This window comes from Carcharodon carcharias, chromosome 2 (genome assembly GCF_017639515.1).
Source record: "Carcharodon carcharias isolate sCarCar2 chromosome 2, sCarCar2.pri, whole genome shotgun sequence".
Lineage (NCBI taxonomy): Eukaryota > Metazoa > Chordata > Chondrichthyes > Lamniformes > Lamnidae > Carcharodon > Carcharodon carcharias.
The window spans coordinates 88,630,671-88,650,399 of record NC_054468.1 but is presented as its reverse complement, the minus strand read 5'-3'; the positions used below and the strand labels follow the sequence as shown (position 1 = coordinate 88,650,399).

Below are 19,729 nucleotides of genomic sequence, written 5' to 3'. Positions count from 1 at the left end.
TTCTCCCCACCCTCATCTCATCCTCCCCACCCCCATCTCATCCCGCCACCTCCCATCTCAACCCCCTACACCCCATCTCATCACCCAACCGCCCCATCACATGCACCCCACGCCCATGTCATCCCCAACCTCCCCATCTCATCCCCACCTCTCATCTCATTCCCACCTCCCCATCTCATCCTCTCCACCCCCATCTCATCCTCCCAACCCCCATCTCATCCCTCCACCTCTCATCTCATCCCCACCTCCCCATTTCATCCCCCAGCTCCCATCTCAACCCCCCCACACCCCATCGCATTACCCAACCTCCCCCATCTCATCCACCAACCTCGCATCTCACCCCCACCTCATCTCCCCACCCCGCCATCTCATCCTCCCCGTTCTCCCATCTCATCCTATCCACCCCTATCTTATCCCTCTACAATCCCATCTCATCCCCCACCTCCTCATCACACATCCCCTTCTCCCCCTTATCCTCCACGCCCCATCTCATTCCCTCACCTCCCCCATCTCAACCTCCCCACCCTCACATCTCACCCTACTCACCCCCATCTCATCCTACCAACCCCATCTCATCCATCCACCTCTCATCTCATCTCCCCTTCTCCCCATCATTATCTCCCATGACCCCATCTCATCTCCCTCACCTCCCCATCTCACCCCCCCATCTCATCTCCCCACTCCCCCATCTCATCCTATCCACCGTATCTTATTCTCCCACCTCCCCATCTCATCCCCCAGCTCATCTCTTATCCCCTTCTCCCCATCTTATCCCCCACCTCCTCATCTCATCCCCCTCAGCTCCCCATCTCATCCCCCACCTCATCTCCCCACTCCTCTATCTCATCCTCCCCACTCTCACATCTCATCCTATCCACTCCCATCTTATCCCCCCACCTCCCATCTCATCCCCCACCTCCTCATCCCATATCCCCTTCTCCCCATCTCATCCCTCCCCCACTTCCCCCATCTCATTCTCCCACTCCCCATCTCAGCACCCTCACCGCCCCATCTCACCCTCCCACCTCATCTCCCCACTCCCCCATCTCATCATCCCCACCTTTCCATCCCATCCTATCTACCCCTACCTGATCCCCCCTAACATCCCTCATCTCATCCCCCCACTTTTCCATCTCATTCCCCCCACCTTCCCACCTCATCCCCCCATCTCCCCATCTCATCCTCCCTACCCCCATCTCAGTTCCCCCACCTCCACATCTCATTCCCCACTTCCTCATCTCACCCCACTCACCTCCCATTTCATCCCCCCACCTCCCAATCTCATCTCCCTACTCCCCCATCTCATCCTCCTACCCCCATCTCATTTCCCCCACCTCGTCTCATTTCCCCACCTCCCCATCTCACTCCCCTCACCTCCCTATCTCATCCCCCCAACTTTCCCACCTCATTTCCCCCACCTTCCCACCTCATCCCTGATCTCCCCATCTCATCCTCCCAGCCCCCCATCTCATCCTCCCTACCCCCATCTTATTTCCCCCACCTCCACATCTCATTCCCCACTTCCTCATCTCACCCCACTCACCTCCCTTCTCATTTCCCCCATCTCCCCTTCTTATCTCCCCCACCTCCCCATCTCATCTCCTCATCTCGCCTCACTTGCCTGATTTTTCTAGATCACCCATCCCATCACCTGAATCCATCCTTCCCATCACTTGACCCCATCCATCCCATCATCTGACCCCATCCATTCCCAGCCTCATCTCAATTCGCCCCCCACCACATCTTTCATTCTGCGAACCCATGTCATGCCCTTGAAGTTCTATTCATTTTCTCCCCACATACAGTGCTTTTCCCCCATCCTGTATCACACTCTTCCAGATGTATCTGTTCACACTTCCACATGCTGTTCCCTAAGTCCCTCCCAAAAGAGGAACTCTTTATTCACTCCAACAAAATGCATTACCTATCTGACACCTCCGGCCTGTGAATCCTGCTCGACATGAACACGTATAAGATGGATTTCCAGTAATGCAATCATCAATGCACCTTCCATCGTTCAGACAGGGCCGCAGATTCAAGCACACCGAGGCTGCAGAAAGACAAAGGTTTGAGGTGAAACAATAGTAGCTATTGCTAGCAACTTATTGGACGGAATTTTGTGGCCCCATCATGGCGAGCACAAGGTTGTAAAAAGTGGCAAGAAACTTTAAACTCCATTGACTTCCACGGCACAGTAAAATCCCGCTGTGTGGAAATTCCGCCCATGGAGTGGGGCCATTCCTCTGACATACTCATGTTGAAATTCTTACTCTCTCCCAACTCTTCCTATTCAACTTCCCGTGAAGATACATGAGTGGGCCTATGCCCCCTGTAATCCAAAACTTGCAAGTTTATACAGACTGTGATTTGGAGCATTTCCACAGGATAATGGCTACTCTTTAACCAGAGTATTTGACGGCAGTAGTTGTACAGGTTGCCTTGCCTGCAATGTAATTATTTTGTTATACTGTGTCTAGAAGTACAAGTGAATTTTTATTTATTCTTTCACGAGATACAGGTGTCGATGGGAAGGCCAGGTTTTGCTGCCCATTCCTGATTGCCCTTGAGAAGGTGGTGGTAAGTTGCCTTCTTGAACCGCTGCAGTCCTTGTGGTGTAGGTAGACCCCCAGTGCTGTTAGGAAGGGAGTTCCAGGATTTTGACCCAGCGACAGTGAAGGAACGGCAACATATTTCCAAGTCAGGATGATGTGTGGCTTGGAGGGGAAATTCCAGGTGGTGGTGTTCCCATGTGTCTGCTGCCCTTGTCCTTCTATGTGGCACAGGTCAAGGATTTGGATGGTGCTGTCGAAGAAGCCTTGGTGAGTTGCTGCAGTGCATCTTGTATAAGGTACACACTGCTGCCACTATGCATCAATGGTGGAGGGAGTGAACTTTTAAGGTGGTGGATGGGATACTAATCAAGTGGGCTACTTTATCCTGGATGGTGTCGAGCTACTTGAGTTTGTTGAAGTTGCATCCATCCATCACACTCCTGACTTGTGCCTTGTTGATGGTGAACAGGCTTTGGGGAGTCAGGTGGTGAGTTACTCACCGCAGAATTCCTAGCCTCTGGCCTCATCTTGTAGCCACAGTATTTACATGGCTAGTCTATTTCAGTTTCTGGACAATGGTTACCCCAGGATGTTGACAGTGGGTGATTCAGGGATGGTTATGCCTTTGAACGACAAGGGGAGATGGTTAGATTCTCCTTTGTTGGAGATGGTCATTGTCCAGCACTTGTATGGCATGAATGTTACTTACCACTTGTCAGCCCAAGCCTGAATGTTGTCCAGGTCTTGCTGCATGTGGATATGAACTGACTGAGTGATTGCAGGAATCAGTATTACAGGAAAACAGACATTAACAGTGCAAATAATTAAAAAACAACTAATAAATAATTTAAAGCAACAAAGATTTGGACCTGACAGGAGTCTGAAATTGTCCTACTGCAATATCCAATAAACTGCACAACTTCCTGACACAATGCTTGCATGTGACACCTGTGTTCTTTTGTTCATCAGTGAGCTCAATAGAAATTTAACAGTCCATGAAACCTCAAACTAAGAGGCCTATGAGTGTAGAACTGTTAACAGCCACAGCAAGGGCACAAAATTACATCCTAGACACAGAAATAGTTGACAAGCAACAGGTCAAACTTTATCTTCCTGTGCCTCACATGAATCCAATTTACACTCTTCAAGATAAGCAAGAAGTTTATTTATGTTGGCTGGGCCATTTGACATGAAGACTATTATTTAGAAATTCATTTGGACTTACACTGCTGCCATAAGTTAAGTTGCCAACAATATTGCAAATCATGGGGTGGGGGGAGGGTGTCACTTCAGTGACCAATACCAAACTGTTCCAAGAAGGGAACTACTAACCCTTCCTGGGCTGTCCGAATGCTGCTGGTTGGTTTACTTTCTGATCCTGATGGAGCATTATACAGGCATTTCAAAGGCAGTTGATCCCTGTGACATTGAAAACCTTGTCCTCAGAAATGCCTGGAGCTATCGGCAGATTCAGCTGAAGATTTTCCCAATGCTGGAATGGATGGAACTTCCCTGGACCTGGCCAGATGCAACCCCTTGAAATGGGGATCTAAAGGTCCCCCTTCCCCACCAGAATTTAAAGGGCTCTTCCCGAGTGGAAACTGTGCTTATATCTGTTGTCTCACATTCTTTGATAGCTGTCTGATTTGAATTTACAAATCAAATAACTAGTCTCCTTCAAGAACCCATAATTTTGTTAGCTAGAAGCAAAGGTTAGTTACTGGGTTTAGAACAGTACCAGGACAGCACCAGAGAACCCACAGCACTAGAATATGAGACACAGCATTCAAATATTACCAGAGCACCCACAGCATTAGAATCCCTTCTTCGAATGATGGCAGGGAATCTGACCGCAGCACAGTCATAGAGACAAAGAGGTTTACAGCACAGATAAAGGCCCTTTAACTCATCGAGTCTGCACCAGTCAAACAAGTACCTAACTATTCTAACCCCATTTTCCAGCACTAGGCCCATAGTCTTGTATGCCATGGCATCGCAAGTGCACATCTAAATACTTCTTAAATGTTATGAGGGTTTCTGCCTCTACCACCCTTTCAGGCAGCAAGTTCCAGATTCCTGCCACCCTCTGAATGAAAAAATTCTTCCTCACATCCCCTCTAAACCTCCTGCCCCTTACCTTAAATCTATGCCCCCTGGTTATTGATCCCTCCACCAAGGGGAAAAGTTCCTTCCTGTCTACCCTATCTATGCTCCTCATAATTTTATGCACCTCAATCATGTTCCCCCTCAATCTCCTCTGCTCCAAGGAAAATAACCCCAGTCTATCCAATCTCTCCTCATAACTAAAACTCTCCAGCCCAGGCAACATCCTGGTAAATCTCCTCTGCACTCTCTCTAGTGCAATCACATCCTTCCTATAATGCAGATTCCAGAACTGGACGCAGTACTCTGGCCTAACCAGCGTTTTATACGACTCCGGCATAACCTCCCTGCTCTTATATTCTATGCCTCGGCTGATGAAAGCAAGTAGCCCATATGACTTCTTAACCACCTTACCTACCTGTCCCGCTACTTTAAGGGACCGATGGACATGCACACCAAGGTCCCTCTGATTCACGATACTTCCCAGGGTCCTATCATTCATTGTGTATTCCCATGCCTTGTTTGTCCTGCCCAAGTGCATCACCTCACACTTATCTTGATTAAATTCCATTTGCCACTGATCAGCCCATCTGACCAGCCCGTCCATATCCTCCTGTAATCTAAGGCTATCCTCCTCACTACCACCCCACCAATTTTTGTGTCATCCGCAAAGTTACTGATCAACCCTCCTACATTCAAGTCTAAATCATTTATATATACCACAAACACCAAGGGACCCAACACCGATCCCTGTGGAACCCCACTGGACACAGGCATCCAGTCACAAAAACATCCCTCGACCATCACCCTCTGCTTCCTGCCACTCAACCAATTCTGGATCCAATTTGCCAAATTTCCTTGGATCCCATGGGCTCTTACCTTCGTTATCAGTCTCCTATGTGGGAACCTATCAAAATCCTTGCTGAAGTCCAAGTGGACAATGTCAAATGCATTGCCCTCATGTACACACCTGGTCACCTCTTCGAAAAATTCAATCAAATTGGTCAGACATGACCTCCCCTTAACAAAACCATGCTGACTGTCCTTGATTAATCCCTGCCTCTCCAAGTGTAGATTAATTCTGACGCTCAGAATTGCATCCAATAGTTTTCCCACCACTGAGGCTAGACTGACTGGCCTGTAGTTCCCTGGTTTATCCTTTCCTCCCTTCTTGAATAATGGTATCACATTGGCTGTCGCCAGTCCTCTGGCACTTCTCCTGTGGCCAGAGAGATATTGATAATCATTGCCAGCACCCCTGCATCTCCTCCCTTGCCTCACTCAACAACCTGGGATACATCTCATCCGGGCCTGGAGATTTATCTACTTTTAAACCTGCCAGACCAGTTAGAACCTCCTCCCTTTCTATGCTAATTTCTTCCAATTATATCACAGTCCTTTTGCCTGATTTCCATACCCACATTGTTCTTCTCACTTGTGAACACCAACACAAAGTATTCATTTAGAACCCTACCTACGCCTTCCACCTCCACACGCAAATTACCACTATGGTCCTTGATGGGCCCTACTCTTTCCCTAGTCATCCTCTTACTTTTAATGCACTTGGAAAATAACTTTGGATTTTCCTTTATTTTACCTGCCAATGTTTTTGCATGCCCCCTTTTTGCTCTCCTAATTTCCTTTTTAAGTTCCCCCCTACACATTCTATAGTCCTCTAGGGCTTCCGCTGTTTTGAGCCCTCGACATCTGCCATAATCCTCCCTGTTTCTCTTTATCCAATCCTGTATATCCCTTGACATCCAGGGTTCCCTGGATTTGTTGGTCCTGCCCTTTATCTTTACTGGAATATGTTGGCCCTGTACTCTCCCTATTTCCTTCTTGAATGAGTCCCACTGCTCTGACGCAGATTTACCTAAAGGTAGCTGTTCCCAGTCCATTCTGGCTAAATGATATCTGATCTTATTAAAATCGGCCTTCCCCCAATTTAGAACTCTGATTTCTGGCCCATCCTTGTCCTTTTCCATAACAACCTTGAACCTAACAGAGTTATGATCACCATCTGCAAAATGCTCCCCCACTGATACCTCTACCACTTGCCTGGCTTCATTCCCTAAAATTAAGTCCAGGACCGCCCCCTCCCTTGTAGGACCTTCTACATACTGGCTTAAAAAGCTCTCCTGGATGCATTTTAAGAATTCCATTCCCTCTAAACTTATCTCACTATGACTAACCCAGTTAATGTTGGGGAAGTTGAAATCCCCCATTATTACTACCCTATTATTTTCTCTGAAATTTGTCTACATATCTCCTCTTCTATTTCTCTCTGACTGTTTGGGGGCCTAATGTAAACTCCTAGCAATGTGATTGCTCCTTTTTTGTTTTTAAGCTCTACCCATATGGCTTCATTTGAGAAGCCTTCTCAGATGTCATCTCTCTTTACTGCTGTAATTGATTCCTTGATCAATATTGCGATAACCCCTCCTCCTTTACCTCTTTCCCTATCTCACCTGAAGACCTTATATCCTGGAATATTGAGCTGCCAATCCTGCCCCTCACTCAACCATGTCTCTGTGACAGCAATGACATCATACGTCCATGTGTTAATTTGTGCCCTCAACTCATCTGCCTTACTCGTCAGACTCCTTGCCTTAAAATAAATACCATCCAACCTTGCCAAACTCCCTTGTGTCGTAACTGGCCTATAATTTCTATGCCATCCAGACTCACTTGCTCTCTCTTCTAATTTTGGCTGTGCATCTCCCAACAGGTTCAACAGGGAACCTCCTCTTAGGATCCAATCCCCCTGCCAAGTTAGTTTAAAACCTCCCCAACAGCATTAGCAAACCTCCTCACAAGGATGTTGGTCCCATTCCGCTTCAGGTGCAACCTGTCAGCCTTGTTCAGGTCCCACCACCCCCAGAAATGGTCCCAATGTCACAGAAATCTAAAGCCCTCCCTTCTGCTGAGCCACTCACAATGCCATGAGCATGGCTGCACTCCCCAGAGGAACCGTCACTCTCATAATTTTCCAACACAGAAAAACAGTTCTCAAGCAAGAATCACCCGGGAGATTTCCTGACTACCTGCCTGACACCTTTCTTCTGACTGATGGTCACCCATTCTCTCCCTGTCTGCACTTCGGTAAGCTGTGGGGTGACCACGTCTAAAGACATGCTATCCACGAAACTCTCAGCCTCGCGGATGCACCTCAGCGCCTCCAGCTTCCGCTCAAGCTCCAAAGCTCGGAGCTCAAGTAGCTGCAGCTGGTGGCACTTCCTGCACATATGGTCGGTCAGAGCGCAAGGAGCATCTAAGTCTTCCCAGGCGGTACATAACATGGGACTGAGCTTCCCTGCCATGCCTCTAGTTGAAAAAATACCCCTTACTTTAAGTTAAATACAGTAAAAAAACATTAAATTATTTATGTACTTTAAATAAAAACTAGAACTCTTACCTTTCCTTAGCTTAATCTATTTTAAACTGGAGAAAAACTGGAGAAAAGCACTTACCCACTACTCACCAATCAGCTCTCACCTTTGTGCTGACATCACTTTTTGAAGCTTCCCCGCATTCACATTGGTTCTGATCTCTCCGCTGCTCTCTTGCGCTGTCTTGTGATGTCACTCTTGTTATTTTCAACAAGAACTGACTGCAGGACACTCTTCCCAAGCTGCTTCACCATGATGCTGGCTGCAAGGCACTCTTCCCAGACTGCTTCACCATGATGCTGGCTGCAGGGCACTCTTCCCAGACCTCAGACATTTGCACTGTGTGCCCGAGGAGGTGGATTTCAGCTTCTGTTGGTGTTGTTTGTGCCAAGGCGAGCACTGGCAAAATGAAGCTCATTTTGGCATGAGCATCACCAGCCCCCACCTGCTAAAGCTCACAAATTCTCACCCACTTCTGGACAGGGACACTGAGTACCTAGCAGTTATACTGCTACAGATGAGCAGGACGCAAGGTAACCATTGTTGGTCATGGAACTGCTGCTTAGAGTGGCCAATTAAATTAAATTAATAACATACTTAGAGGGATTTACAATAAATAAATCAACTTCAGTGTTGCAGACTGAAACTCCGGTGTTTATAACTGACTCACAAAACAATCCAATTCAGGATAATAAAGCAATAACACCCACTGGAAATAGAGATCTGGGTGACAACTGCAGTTGTCCTTAGTGATCTTCGTTGCTGATTGTTTAGTAGGGGTGGGGGGGGGGTGTGGTGGGGGGTTGGTGGCGGGCGGTGGTTGTAGGTGCTCTAGGGGTGGAGGTGTGAGGTCGTGATGTGGGTGTGTTGGGGCAGGGTGGGGTGGGGTGGAGTGGGGTTTTGGGTGGGGGTAGAGGTTGAGGGGGTGTGGGGGCTGGAGATGTGGGGGCATGAGTGGGGTGTGGAGGTGTGGGTGGAGTGGGGTTTTGGGTGGGGGTAGAGGTTGAGGGGGTGTGGGGGCAGGGTGAGGGGTGTGGGGGCTGGAGATGTGGGGGCATGAGTGGGGTGTGGAGGTGTGGGTGGAGTGGGGTTTGGGTTGGGAGGGGTTGGAGGGAGTGTGATGGAGAGAATTAGCCAGCAGTCACTATCCAATAACGCTTGTGTGAGAGCATCAGGTGCAAACATTGAGAGTGTCACCTCAAACATTTTCCACAGTCTCTTAGGCTGGTGACACCCAAAACCTTGGCCCGCACAACAAGAATGACCACTCAAGTGAGGCACTATATGGAGCTGTATAAAAGACATAAAACGGGAGCAGGGAGGGAGCAACGGTTAAAAAAAGACATACATTTATATAGCGTCTTTCACAACCTCAAAACATCTCAAAAGGCTTCACAGCTAATGATGTACTTTTGAGGTGAAGTAACTGTTGTAATGTGGGAAAGGCAGCAGCCAATTTGCGCACAGCAAGGCTCAACAAATAAGAAGGGACGGTGACCAGATAATCTGTTTTCAATGGTGTCAGCCAAGGGATAAATAGTGGCCTGAACACCTCACAGAACTACCCTGCTCTTCCTTAAAATAGTGCTGTGGCATCTTTAACATCCACTTGAAAATACAGATGAGGCCCGGGATTAACAGCTCCCACAGTGCAATATTCTGCCAGTCGAGTGTTAGGTAAGATTCTGTGCTTAAGTAACAGGGGTAGAACTTGAACTTTCAACCTTCTGATTCAGAGACACGAGTGCTGCCACTGAACCATTGTTGGAGGTATTGTCCTATTGTTACTTCCACAGGTATGGTGATGCTGGATTTGGATGTGACCCTACCTGTATCATTGCAGCCGCCGACTTCTACTTGCGCGTCATGGATTCGGAATACCCAGCGTCCAGGAATCCCGACGTTGGTTGTCATCTCGACATCCACAATGTCGTCTGTGCGTGATCCAGGAATATTGAAGTAACGTTTACCATCTCCAGCGTTGAAACCTGCCTGAGGACGTGCAACAGACACAAGGGTATCAGAGGAAGGAACAAAATGGGATTTATGAAGGGGTATTTAAGTGGAAGAGACCACTTGAGACATATAGGTATTCAAAGTATGGTGGCTGTCCATCACTGGACTCCGGTTTTTAACTGTAAATGGTTTGGAGAAAAAAACATTACTTGAGAGCAGAAGCTCTCTAAGGACACTCATTGATAATTAGCCAAAGTCATATGTGATCAGACTGGCTCTACCTGTGCAGCGATGCCACCCAGGCCAGCAAAATCCCCTCCACTGCTGGCATGCATCCCCGTGGTCCAGGTGATATTTTCATAGTTGAAGATGGTGAAGGATAACTCTCCATCTGTGACCAAGACAATCTGGAAGGTGTTAACCTAGAAAGTAGAAAAGACCTTGTTGTTGTCAAAGCAGCTGGGTGTGACAGGGTGTCAATATCTCACAGGGTCCCACACTGAACACTGATATCCTACACGATCGCACACTAACACCAATACCCCACAGAGTCACACATTGTAATAATTACGGTTTTATTCAATAAATGTAATATACCTTTATCAATAATACTTGTTAGGAAAGATCACATGATCTGTAGTTACTAATAGAAAAGTAGCAAGGGCTACCTCAGCAGTCAGTGTCAAGATAGAGTTGGAGTTGAAGGCACAGCTATAGTTGCTGCTGAGTATATTGTAAATAAACTTAACATTTCCACCTAAGAAGTGCCTGCAGATCAACTCTATCATTAACAGTACAACTCGGCCACCCTACAACAAACTGGCAATGAGGATAAAACAGGATTGAACAGAAGAAATCAAGTTAGAAAGAAATCGGCACTGTACCTCGCCCAGTGATTGTAAGTAGCAAGCTCTGTTAGAATTGAATTAGTTATCCTCTCTCAAACTGCCACAATTTGGGAAAATCCAGTCACAGATAATTGGTCTCAATATATAGAACACCTCAGGTTATTTTTCAAATGAATGAGATTACAGGGGAAGAGAAGAAGTGAGTGATCCTCTTGAGTACTTGAGGGAGCAAAACCTACAGCTTGATTCAAAGTTTGACAGCACCCAGTCCCCTTTCAAATAATTTTGATAAATGAAGGGTCACTTTCAAAACAAGCCCTCAGTCACAATGCAGAGGTTCAGGTTTAATCTACAAAATAGAGCACTGGGTGAGTCAATTGCATGCAATGTAGCAAATTTGAAGCAGCTAATGGAACATTGTGAGTTCAGTATGACTCTTAGCGACATGTTTAGATATCATTTAGTGTGTGGTATGAAAGAGGACATTATTCAGAAAAGATTATTGTCTGAAGTGAATCTGGATTTCAAGAAGGAGCTAGAGATAGTGCTGACCATGAAAAGCGCAGTAAGAGATTCAAAAGCAACATAGGGTGCGCAAAATGATGCTGTTTCCACATCGGGCGGGAAACCCCAGCTGAAAGTGGCACATAAAAGCGAGACTCTGCTGAGAAACGGGAAGCAGCGGAAGAATGAAGAAAAATAACTTAGCAGCGAGATCGAAGAATAATTTTAATAGAGGGGGAAACAATCAGTCTTAGTGATTGGCAGTTTAAAAAAATCGAAGACTACTATTGTCACAGAAATGGACATATGATGAGGCAGTGCAAGGAAAGATTCAAGCAGGCTTGTAAACAAAAGAAGAAGCCCAATGAAATCTACAATGTAGAAGAGCCTGAAACAACAAATTCAGACATTTACTCATTGTTTAATCTGAAAGTTGGAAAGATGGAGCCAATATTTGTCACAGTGAAAGTAAATGGCAAACCTGTTAGAATGGAAGTGGACACAGGGGCTTGCGCTACAGTAATTGGGGAACACACCTTCAGATATTTGAATAATGGTGAACATCAATTAAGTTTGGAGCAAACAGCTGCCCAGCTAAAAGCATACACAGGTGAAGACATTCAAATAAAAGGCATAAGCAGAGTAACTGCCCATTATGGGAGCCAATTGGCAAAGCTACCCGTGATGGTGGTAGCAGGTAAAGGGCCAAGCCTCCTGCTGCAAAATTGGGTAAAGGAGATTAAGTTAGAATGGATTGAAATTTTCCAGTTGAGAGCAAGTGGGCTACCAGAGTTACTTAGAAAGTACGTCACCATCTTCAAGGACGAACTGGGGAAAATCCAGGGCCTGCAAGCCAAGACGTATGTGGATCTGGAAGCAACCCCACATTTCACAAAGGTGAGACTAGTACCATATGCCCTGTGAAAAAAAGTCGACACCAAGCTGAACAGTCTAGAGAAACTGAGTGTTATTCAAGCTGTTCAGTTCTCAGAATGGGCAGCACCCATAGTCCCCCATCCTTAAACCCGACCAAAGCATCCTAATTTGTGGAGGTTACAAACTGACGGTTAATAAAGTAGCTGAGCTAGATAGCCACCTCATTCCAAAAACTGAAGACCTGTATACCAAGCTGGCAGGAGAGGCAATGTACGTAAAGCTTAACATGAGTCATGCTCATCAACAACTAGAATTGGATAATACCTCCCGGGAATTTGTCACAATTAATATCCACAAAGGGTTGTACCTATATGCACGATTGCCTTTTGGTGTCTCCTCAGCTTGTGTCATCTTTCAGAGAACAATGGAAATCTTACTGTAGAGACTTCCCCAGGTTGTAGTCTAGTTAGACGATCTACTGGTGACAGGATTCATTGAAAAAGCACATTTGGCAAACTTAGAAGAAATCGTAAAGCGTTTCTTGGAAGCTAAAGTGCATCTAAAAGAAGTACGAGAACAAGTGCTACAGGGTTGGTCACAGGAGCCCGTATCTGCTGAAATGAAACCATACTTCAACAGAAGACATGAAATAACCAGCCAGGGTGGCATCTTATTATGGGGTGCATGAGTGATAGTTCCACCAAAGGGAAGGGAGCCTCTTTTAGTTGAACTACACAGCTCTCATTCAGGAATTACCCGAATGAAGGTCATAGCACACAGCTATCTATGGTGGCCAGGAATGGATGGCGAAATAGAGAGTATGGTAAAGCATTGTGGGCAATGTCAGCAACTGCAAAAGTTGCCATTAACAGCACCGTTACACCTGTGGGAGTGGCCAGGTAGACCCTGGGTGCGGTTACACATTGACCACATTGGACCTTTCCTGGGAGCAATGTTTCTGCTCATTGTTGATGCCCATTCAAAATGGTTGGATGTATATGAGGTGAAGTCACCAATGTCGACTGCTACAATTGAGAAACTGCATCAGAGTTTTGCCATTCATGGACTACCAGAAGTAATCTTTTCCATTAGCAGCACGGCATTTATGAGTGCTGAGTTTCAATGGTTTATCAGCCTTAATAGTATCAATCACATAAAGACTGCACCGTACCACCCTTCCTCAAATGGACTGGCCGAAAGAATGATTCAAATGCTTAAGGCAGGCATGAAAAAGTTAACGAGTGATTCCTTGGCAACCAAGCTAACACACTTTCATTTTCATTACAGGACTACCCCTCACACAACAACAGGTGTCACACCTGCAGAGATATTGTTGCAATGTTGTCTCAGGACAAGATTGAGCTTAAAAATGCCAGATTTGATTGGGAAGGTGGAAAGGAATCAGGGAAGCCAGAAAACTAGACATGACTGGCATAATCGCAAGAGGAAATTAACCGTGGGAGAGCCGGTGTACTTGAAGAACTTTGGGGAAGGATGAGAGTGATTACCGGGTGAAAAAAGTGCGGTGACTATCTTACCACATAGAGGCAGAAGGCCAGATCATCCATAAATAAGTGGAGCATTTAAGGAAGGGAGAGAGAGACAAATCACCAAGATTTGGTTCCACCAGTGACCATGATCGGGTCTGTATTTCCTGTTGAGGATACTCAACCCAGGACTGACATGTCTGATGTTCCTGTAAGAGTTGAGGAAACAGAACTGCAAGTGCCCATCGAAGCATCTGATGTTCAGGCAACTCCGGAAAAGGAGATTCCTGACAAAGAATCTGAAGTTGTGGAGCTGCGACATTCCACATATACCAGGAAACCACCTGAAAGACTGAACTTGTAAATTCCTTATACAGTGTAAACATCATGTTGTCATGAAAAATATGTACCTGTAAATATAATATGTATAGCCGAGCTATACGGGCAGGAAGGTAGTAATTATGATTTTATTTAGTGTGTGATGTACCTTTAAGAATAATACTTGTTATGAAAGACCATATGATCTGTAGTAACCAGTAGGACAGTAACGCGGGCTACCTCAACAGTCTGTGTAGACTTGGAGTTGGAGTTGAAAGCACAGGTTTAGTTGCTGCTCTGTATGTTGTAAATACACATAATGTACCCCCCTAAGAAGTATTTGCAGATCAACTCTATCATTAACAGTACGACTCGACAACCCTACAACACACACTAAAACTGATATTCCACAGAGTCAGATACTGAACACCGATATCCCACAGGGTCACAGACTAACACCAATATCCCACAGAGTCACACACTAGCACTGATATCCCACAGAGTCACACACTAAACACCGATATCCCACAAGGTCATACACTAACACCAATATCCCACAGGGTCAGGCACTGAACACCGATATCCCACAGGGTCAGACCCCAAACACCAATACCCCAAAAGGTCACACACTAACACCAATATCCCACAGGGTCAGATATTGAACACTGATATCCCACAAGGTAGACACTGAACACCAATATCCAGCAGGGTCAGACACAAAAGAGTGATTTTCTACACGGTCACACACTAACACCAATATCCAATATCCAAAAGGGTCACACAGGGAACACTGATGTCCCACAGGGCCACACACTGAACACTGATATCCCACAGGGTCACACATTGAACACAGATATCCCATACAGTCACATGCTGAACACCAATATCCTACAGAGTCACACAGTGAAAAATGATATCCCACAAGGTCACATGCAGAACACTGATATCCCACAGGGTCGGAAACTGAACATTGATATCTCACAGTCACACACTGAAAACCAATTTCCACAGTCACACACTGAACACCGATTTCCCACATGGTCAGAGTCTGAATGCTGATATCCCACAGGGTCTCACAGGGCACACTGATATCCCACAGGGTCGGAAACTGAACACCGATATCCCACAGAGTCTGACAATGAACACCGGTGCCCCACATTCACACACTGAACACCAATATCCCACAAGGTCACACGTGGAACATCAATATGCCACAGGGTCACACACTGAACACCGATGTCCCACGGGGTCACACACTGAACATCGATGTCCCACAGTCACATGCTGAACACCAATATCCAACAGAGTCACACAGTGAACACCAATATCCCACAGAGTCACACGCAGAACACTGATATCCCACAGGGTCGGAAACTGAACACCGATATCCCACAGTCACACAATGAAAACCAATATCCCACGGTCACACACTGAACACAGATTTCCCACATGGTCAAAGTCTGAAGGCTGATATCCCACAGGGTCACACAGGGCACACTGATATCCCACAGGGTCAGACACAGAACACTGATATCCCACAAAGTCTGACAATGAACACCGGTGTCCCACATTCACACACTGAACACCAATATCCCATGGGGTCACATGGGCAGCACCGATATACCACAGGGTCACACATTAACACCAATATCCCACAAGGTCACAAGTGGAACATCAATATGCCACAGGGTCGCAGACTGAACACCAATATCCCGCAGGGTCACACAAGGAACACTGATATCCCACAGGGTCAGACATTGAATAGCAATATATCATGCTGGCACACTGAACAGCAATATCGCACGGTAACACACTGAAAACCGATATCCCACAGTGTCAGATATAGAACACCGATATCCCACAGGGTCATTAAGTGAACACCGATATCCCACGGTCACATACTGAACACCAATATCCCATGGTAACACACTGAAAGCTGATATCCCATAGAGTCCACAGGAACATCGATATCCCACAGGGTCATATTCTGAACACCGTTATCCCAAAGGGTCACACGGAGAACACTGATATCCTACAGGGTTGAAAACTGAACACTAATATCACATGGTCATACACTGAAAATGAATATCGCATGGTCACCTACTGAACAATGATTTCCCACAGGGTCAGACACCGAACACTGATATCCTACAGGGTCACACAGGGAACACTGATATCCACAGGGACAGGCACAGAACACTGATATCCCACAGGGTCAGACACTGAACACCGATATCCCAAAGGGTTGCACAGGGAATATCGATCTCCCACAGGATCACATACTGAACACCAATATCCCACAGGGTCACACACTGAGCACCGATATCCCACAGGGTCACACAATGAACACCGATATCCCACACGGTCGCATGCTTAAAACTGATATCACAGGGTCGGAAACTGAAAACCAATATCCCACAGTCACACACTGAACACCAATTTCCCACATGATTAGACACTGAACACTGATATCCCACAAGGTCATTCAAGTAACACTGATATCCCACAGGGTCAGACACTGACCAGCGATATATCACGATGGCACAGTGAACAGCAATATCCCACAGTCACACACTGAAAACCGGTATCCCACAGGGTGAGGCACAGAACACCGATATCCCATTGGGTCAGACACTAAACATTGATATCCCACATTTTCATGCTGAGCACCAATATCCTATGGTAACACATTAAAAACCGATATCTGACAGGGTCAGAAACTGAACACTGAAATCCAACAGGGTCACACAGTGAACACTGATATCCCATAGGATCATACAGGGAACATCTATCACCCACAGGGTCACACACAGAACACTGATGCCCCACAGGTCTGAAACTGAACACCAATATCCCACAGTCACACACAGTAAACCAATGTTCCATGGTCACAAACTGAACACCAACATCCCACAGGGTCACACACAAGCACTGGTATTCCACAGGGTCACACACTGAACACAGATATCCCACATGATCACACACTGAGCACCGATATCCCACAGGGTCACACAGTGAACATTGACATCACACAGGGCCACACAGCGATATCCCAGGGTCATACACTGAACACCGATAATCCACACGGTCAGACATGGAACACTGATATCCCACATGGTCACATACTGAAGACTGAGATCCCACAGGGTCACACACTGAACACCAATATTCCACAGGTCACACACTGAACACTGATATCCCACAGGGTCACACACTGAACACCGATATTCCACAGGTCACACACTGAACACTGATATCCCACAGGGACAGACATGGAAGAATATCTCAAGCGCTCACACAGGGAACACTGATATCCCACAGGGTCACACACTGAACACCGATATTCCACAGGTCACACACTGAACACCAATATCCCATGGGGTCACACGGGCAGCACCGATATACCACAGGGTCACACATTAACACCAATATCCCATAAGTTCACAAGTGGAATATCGATATGCCACAGGGTCGCAGACTGAACACCAATATCCCGCAGGGTCACGCAAGGAACACTGATGTCAGGGTCAGACATTGAATAGCAATATATCATGCTGGCACACTGAACAGCAATATCGCACGGTAACACACTGAAAACCGATATCCCACAGTGTCAGATATAGAACACCGATATCCCACAGGGACATCAAGTGAACACCGATATCCCACGGTCACATACTGAACACCAATATCCCATGGTAACACACTGAAAACTGATATCCCACAGAGTCCACAGGAACATCGATATCCCACAGGGTCACTCACTGAACACTGATATCCCACACGGTCATATTATGAACATCGTTATCCCAAAGGGTTACACGGAGAACACTGATATCCTACAGGGTTGAAAACTGAACATCAATATCGCATGGTCACACACTGAAAACGAATATCCCACGGTCACCTACTGAACAATGGTTTCCCACAGGGTCAAGCACTGGACATCGATATCCCACAGTCACACACTGAACACCAATATCCCACTGTTTCACACACGCAACACCGATATCCCACATGTCATATATTGAACACCGATATCCCACAGGGTCACATGTTGAACACCAATATCCCGCAGGGTCACACGGAGAACATTGATCACCCACAAGGTCAGAAACTGTGCATCAATATTCCATGGTCACTCACTGAACACCGATATCTCACATAGTAAGACACTGAGCGCTGACATCCACAGGGTCAGACACAGACATCCAATATCACATAGAGTCAGAACCTGAACACCAATATCCCACGGTAACACACAGAAAACCGATATTCCACAGCATCAGACACTGAACACCAATATCCAAAGGTTCATGTACTGAACACCAATATCCCACGGTCACATACTGAACACCAATATCCCACGGTAACACACTGAACACCGATATCCCACACGGTCACATTCTGAACACCTTTATCCCACAGGGTCACACGAAGAACACTGATATCCTACAGGGTTGGAAACTGAACACCGATATCGCATGGTCACACACTGAAAACCAATATCCCATGGTCACCTACTGAACAATGATTTCCCACATGGTTAGACACTGAACACTGATATCCCATAGGGTCACACAGGGAACACTGATATCCACAGGGACAGGCACAGAACAATGATATCCCATAGGGTCACACAGGGAACACTGATATCCACAGGGACAGGCACAGAACAATGATATCCCACGGTCACACACTGAACACCAATATCAACAGGAGTACACGCTAACACCAATATCACAATGGGTCACACAATAACACCAATATCCCACACGGTGCACACTAGTACCGATATTCCACAGGGCCATACACTGAACACAGATATCCCACAGGATCACAGATTGCACACCAATATCCCACAGGGCCACACTTTGAATGCTGATATCCCTCAGGGTCGCACAAAAACAACAATATCCCACAGGATGACACACTAACAAAATATCCCACAGAGTCACACAGGGATCACTAATGTCCCACAGGGTCAGGCACTGAACACATATATCCCACACTGTCACAACCTAACACCAATATGCCACAGGATCACACACTAATGTCAATAGCCCACAGGGGCAGGCATTGGACATCTATATCCCGCATCCACACACTGACCACGATATCCCAAAGGGCCATAGAGTGAACACCAAAATCCCACAGCATCACACACTAACACTCATATCCTACATGGTCACATACTAGCTGCGATATCCCACAGAGCCACACAGTGAACACCGATATCCTACAGCATAAGAAACTGAACACCAATATCCCACATGGTCACTCACAAACCCCAATAGATCATACGGTCAGGCACTGAACACTGATATCCCACAGGGTTACACAATGAATGCCAACATTCCACAGGTTCACACACTAATATCAATATCCCACATGGTCACACACTGGCACCGACATTCCACAGTCACATACTGAACACCGATATCCCACACGGTCACATGCTGAACACCGATATCACAAGGGGTCACATGGAGAACACTGATATCCCACAGGGTCGGAAACTGAACACTGATATCCCACGGTTACACAAAGAAAACCAATATCCCACGGTCACACACTGAACACTGATTTCCCACATGGTCAGAAATTGATCACTGATATCCCACAGGGTCACACAGGGAATATTGAATTCCCACAGGGCTACACACTGGACAGTGATATCCACAGGGTCAGACACA

The 19,729-nt window shown here is 46.4% G+C and overlaps 1 protein-coding gene across 2 annotated transcripts in view; it reads right to left on the bottom strand.

The window, feature by feature from the left end:
• sned1 (sushi, nidogen and EGF-like domains 1) overlaps window positions 1–19,729 on the bottom strand; it is a 229,237-nt gene that overhangs the window by 116,463 nt on the left and 93,045 nt on the right. For both annotated transcript variants that reach the window (XM_041181506.1, XM_041181515.1), the window contains exons 3-5: window positions 10,282–10,422; window positions 9,874–10,036; window positions 1,925–2,050 (exon numbers count right to left, since the gene is read on the bottom strand). In XM_041181506.1, the coding sequence (XP_041037440.1) occupies window positions 1,925–2,050; window positions 9,874–10,036; window positions 10,282–10,422 (430 nt within the window). The remainder of the gene's footprint in view (window positions 1–1,924; window positions 2,051–9,873; window positions 10,037–10,281; window positions 10,423–19,729) is intronic.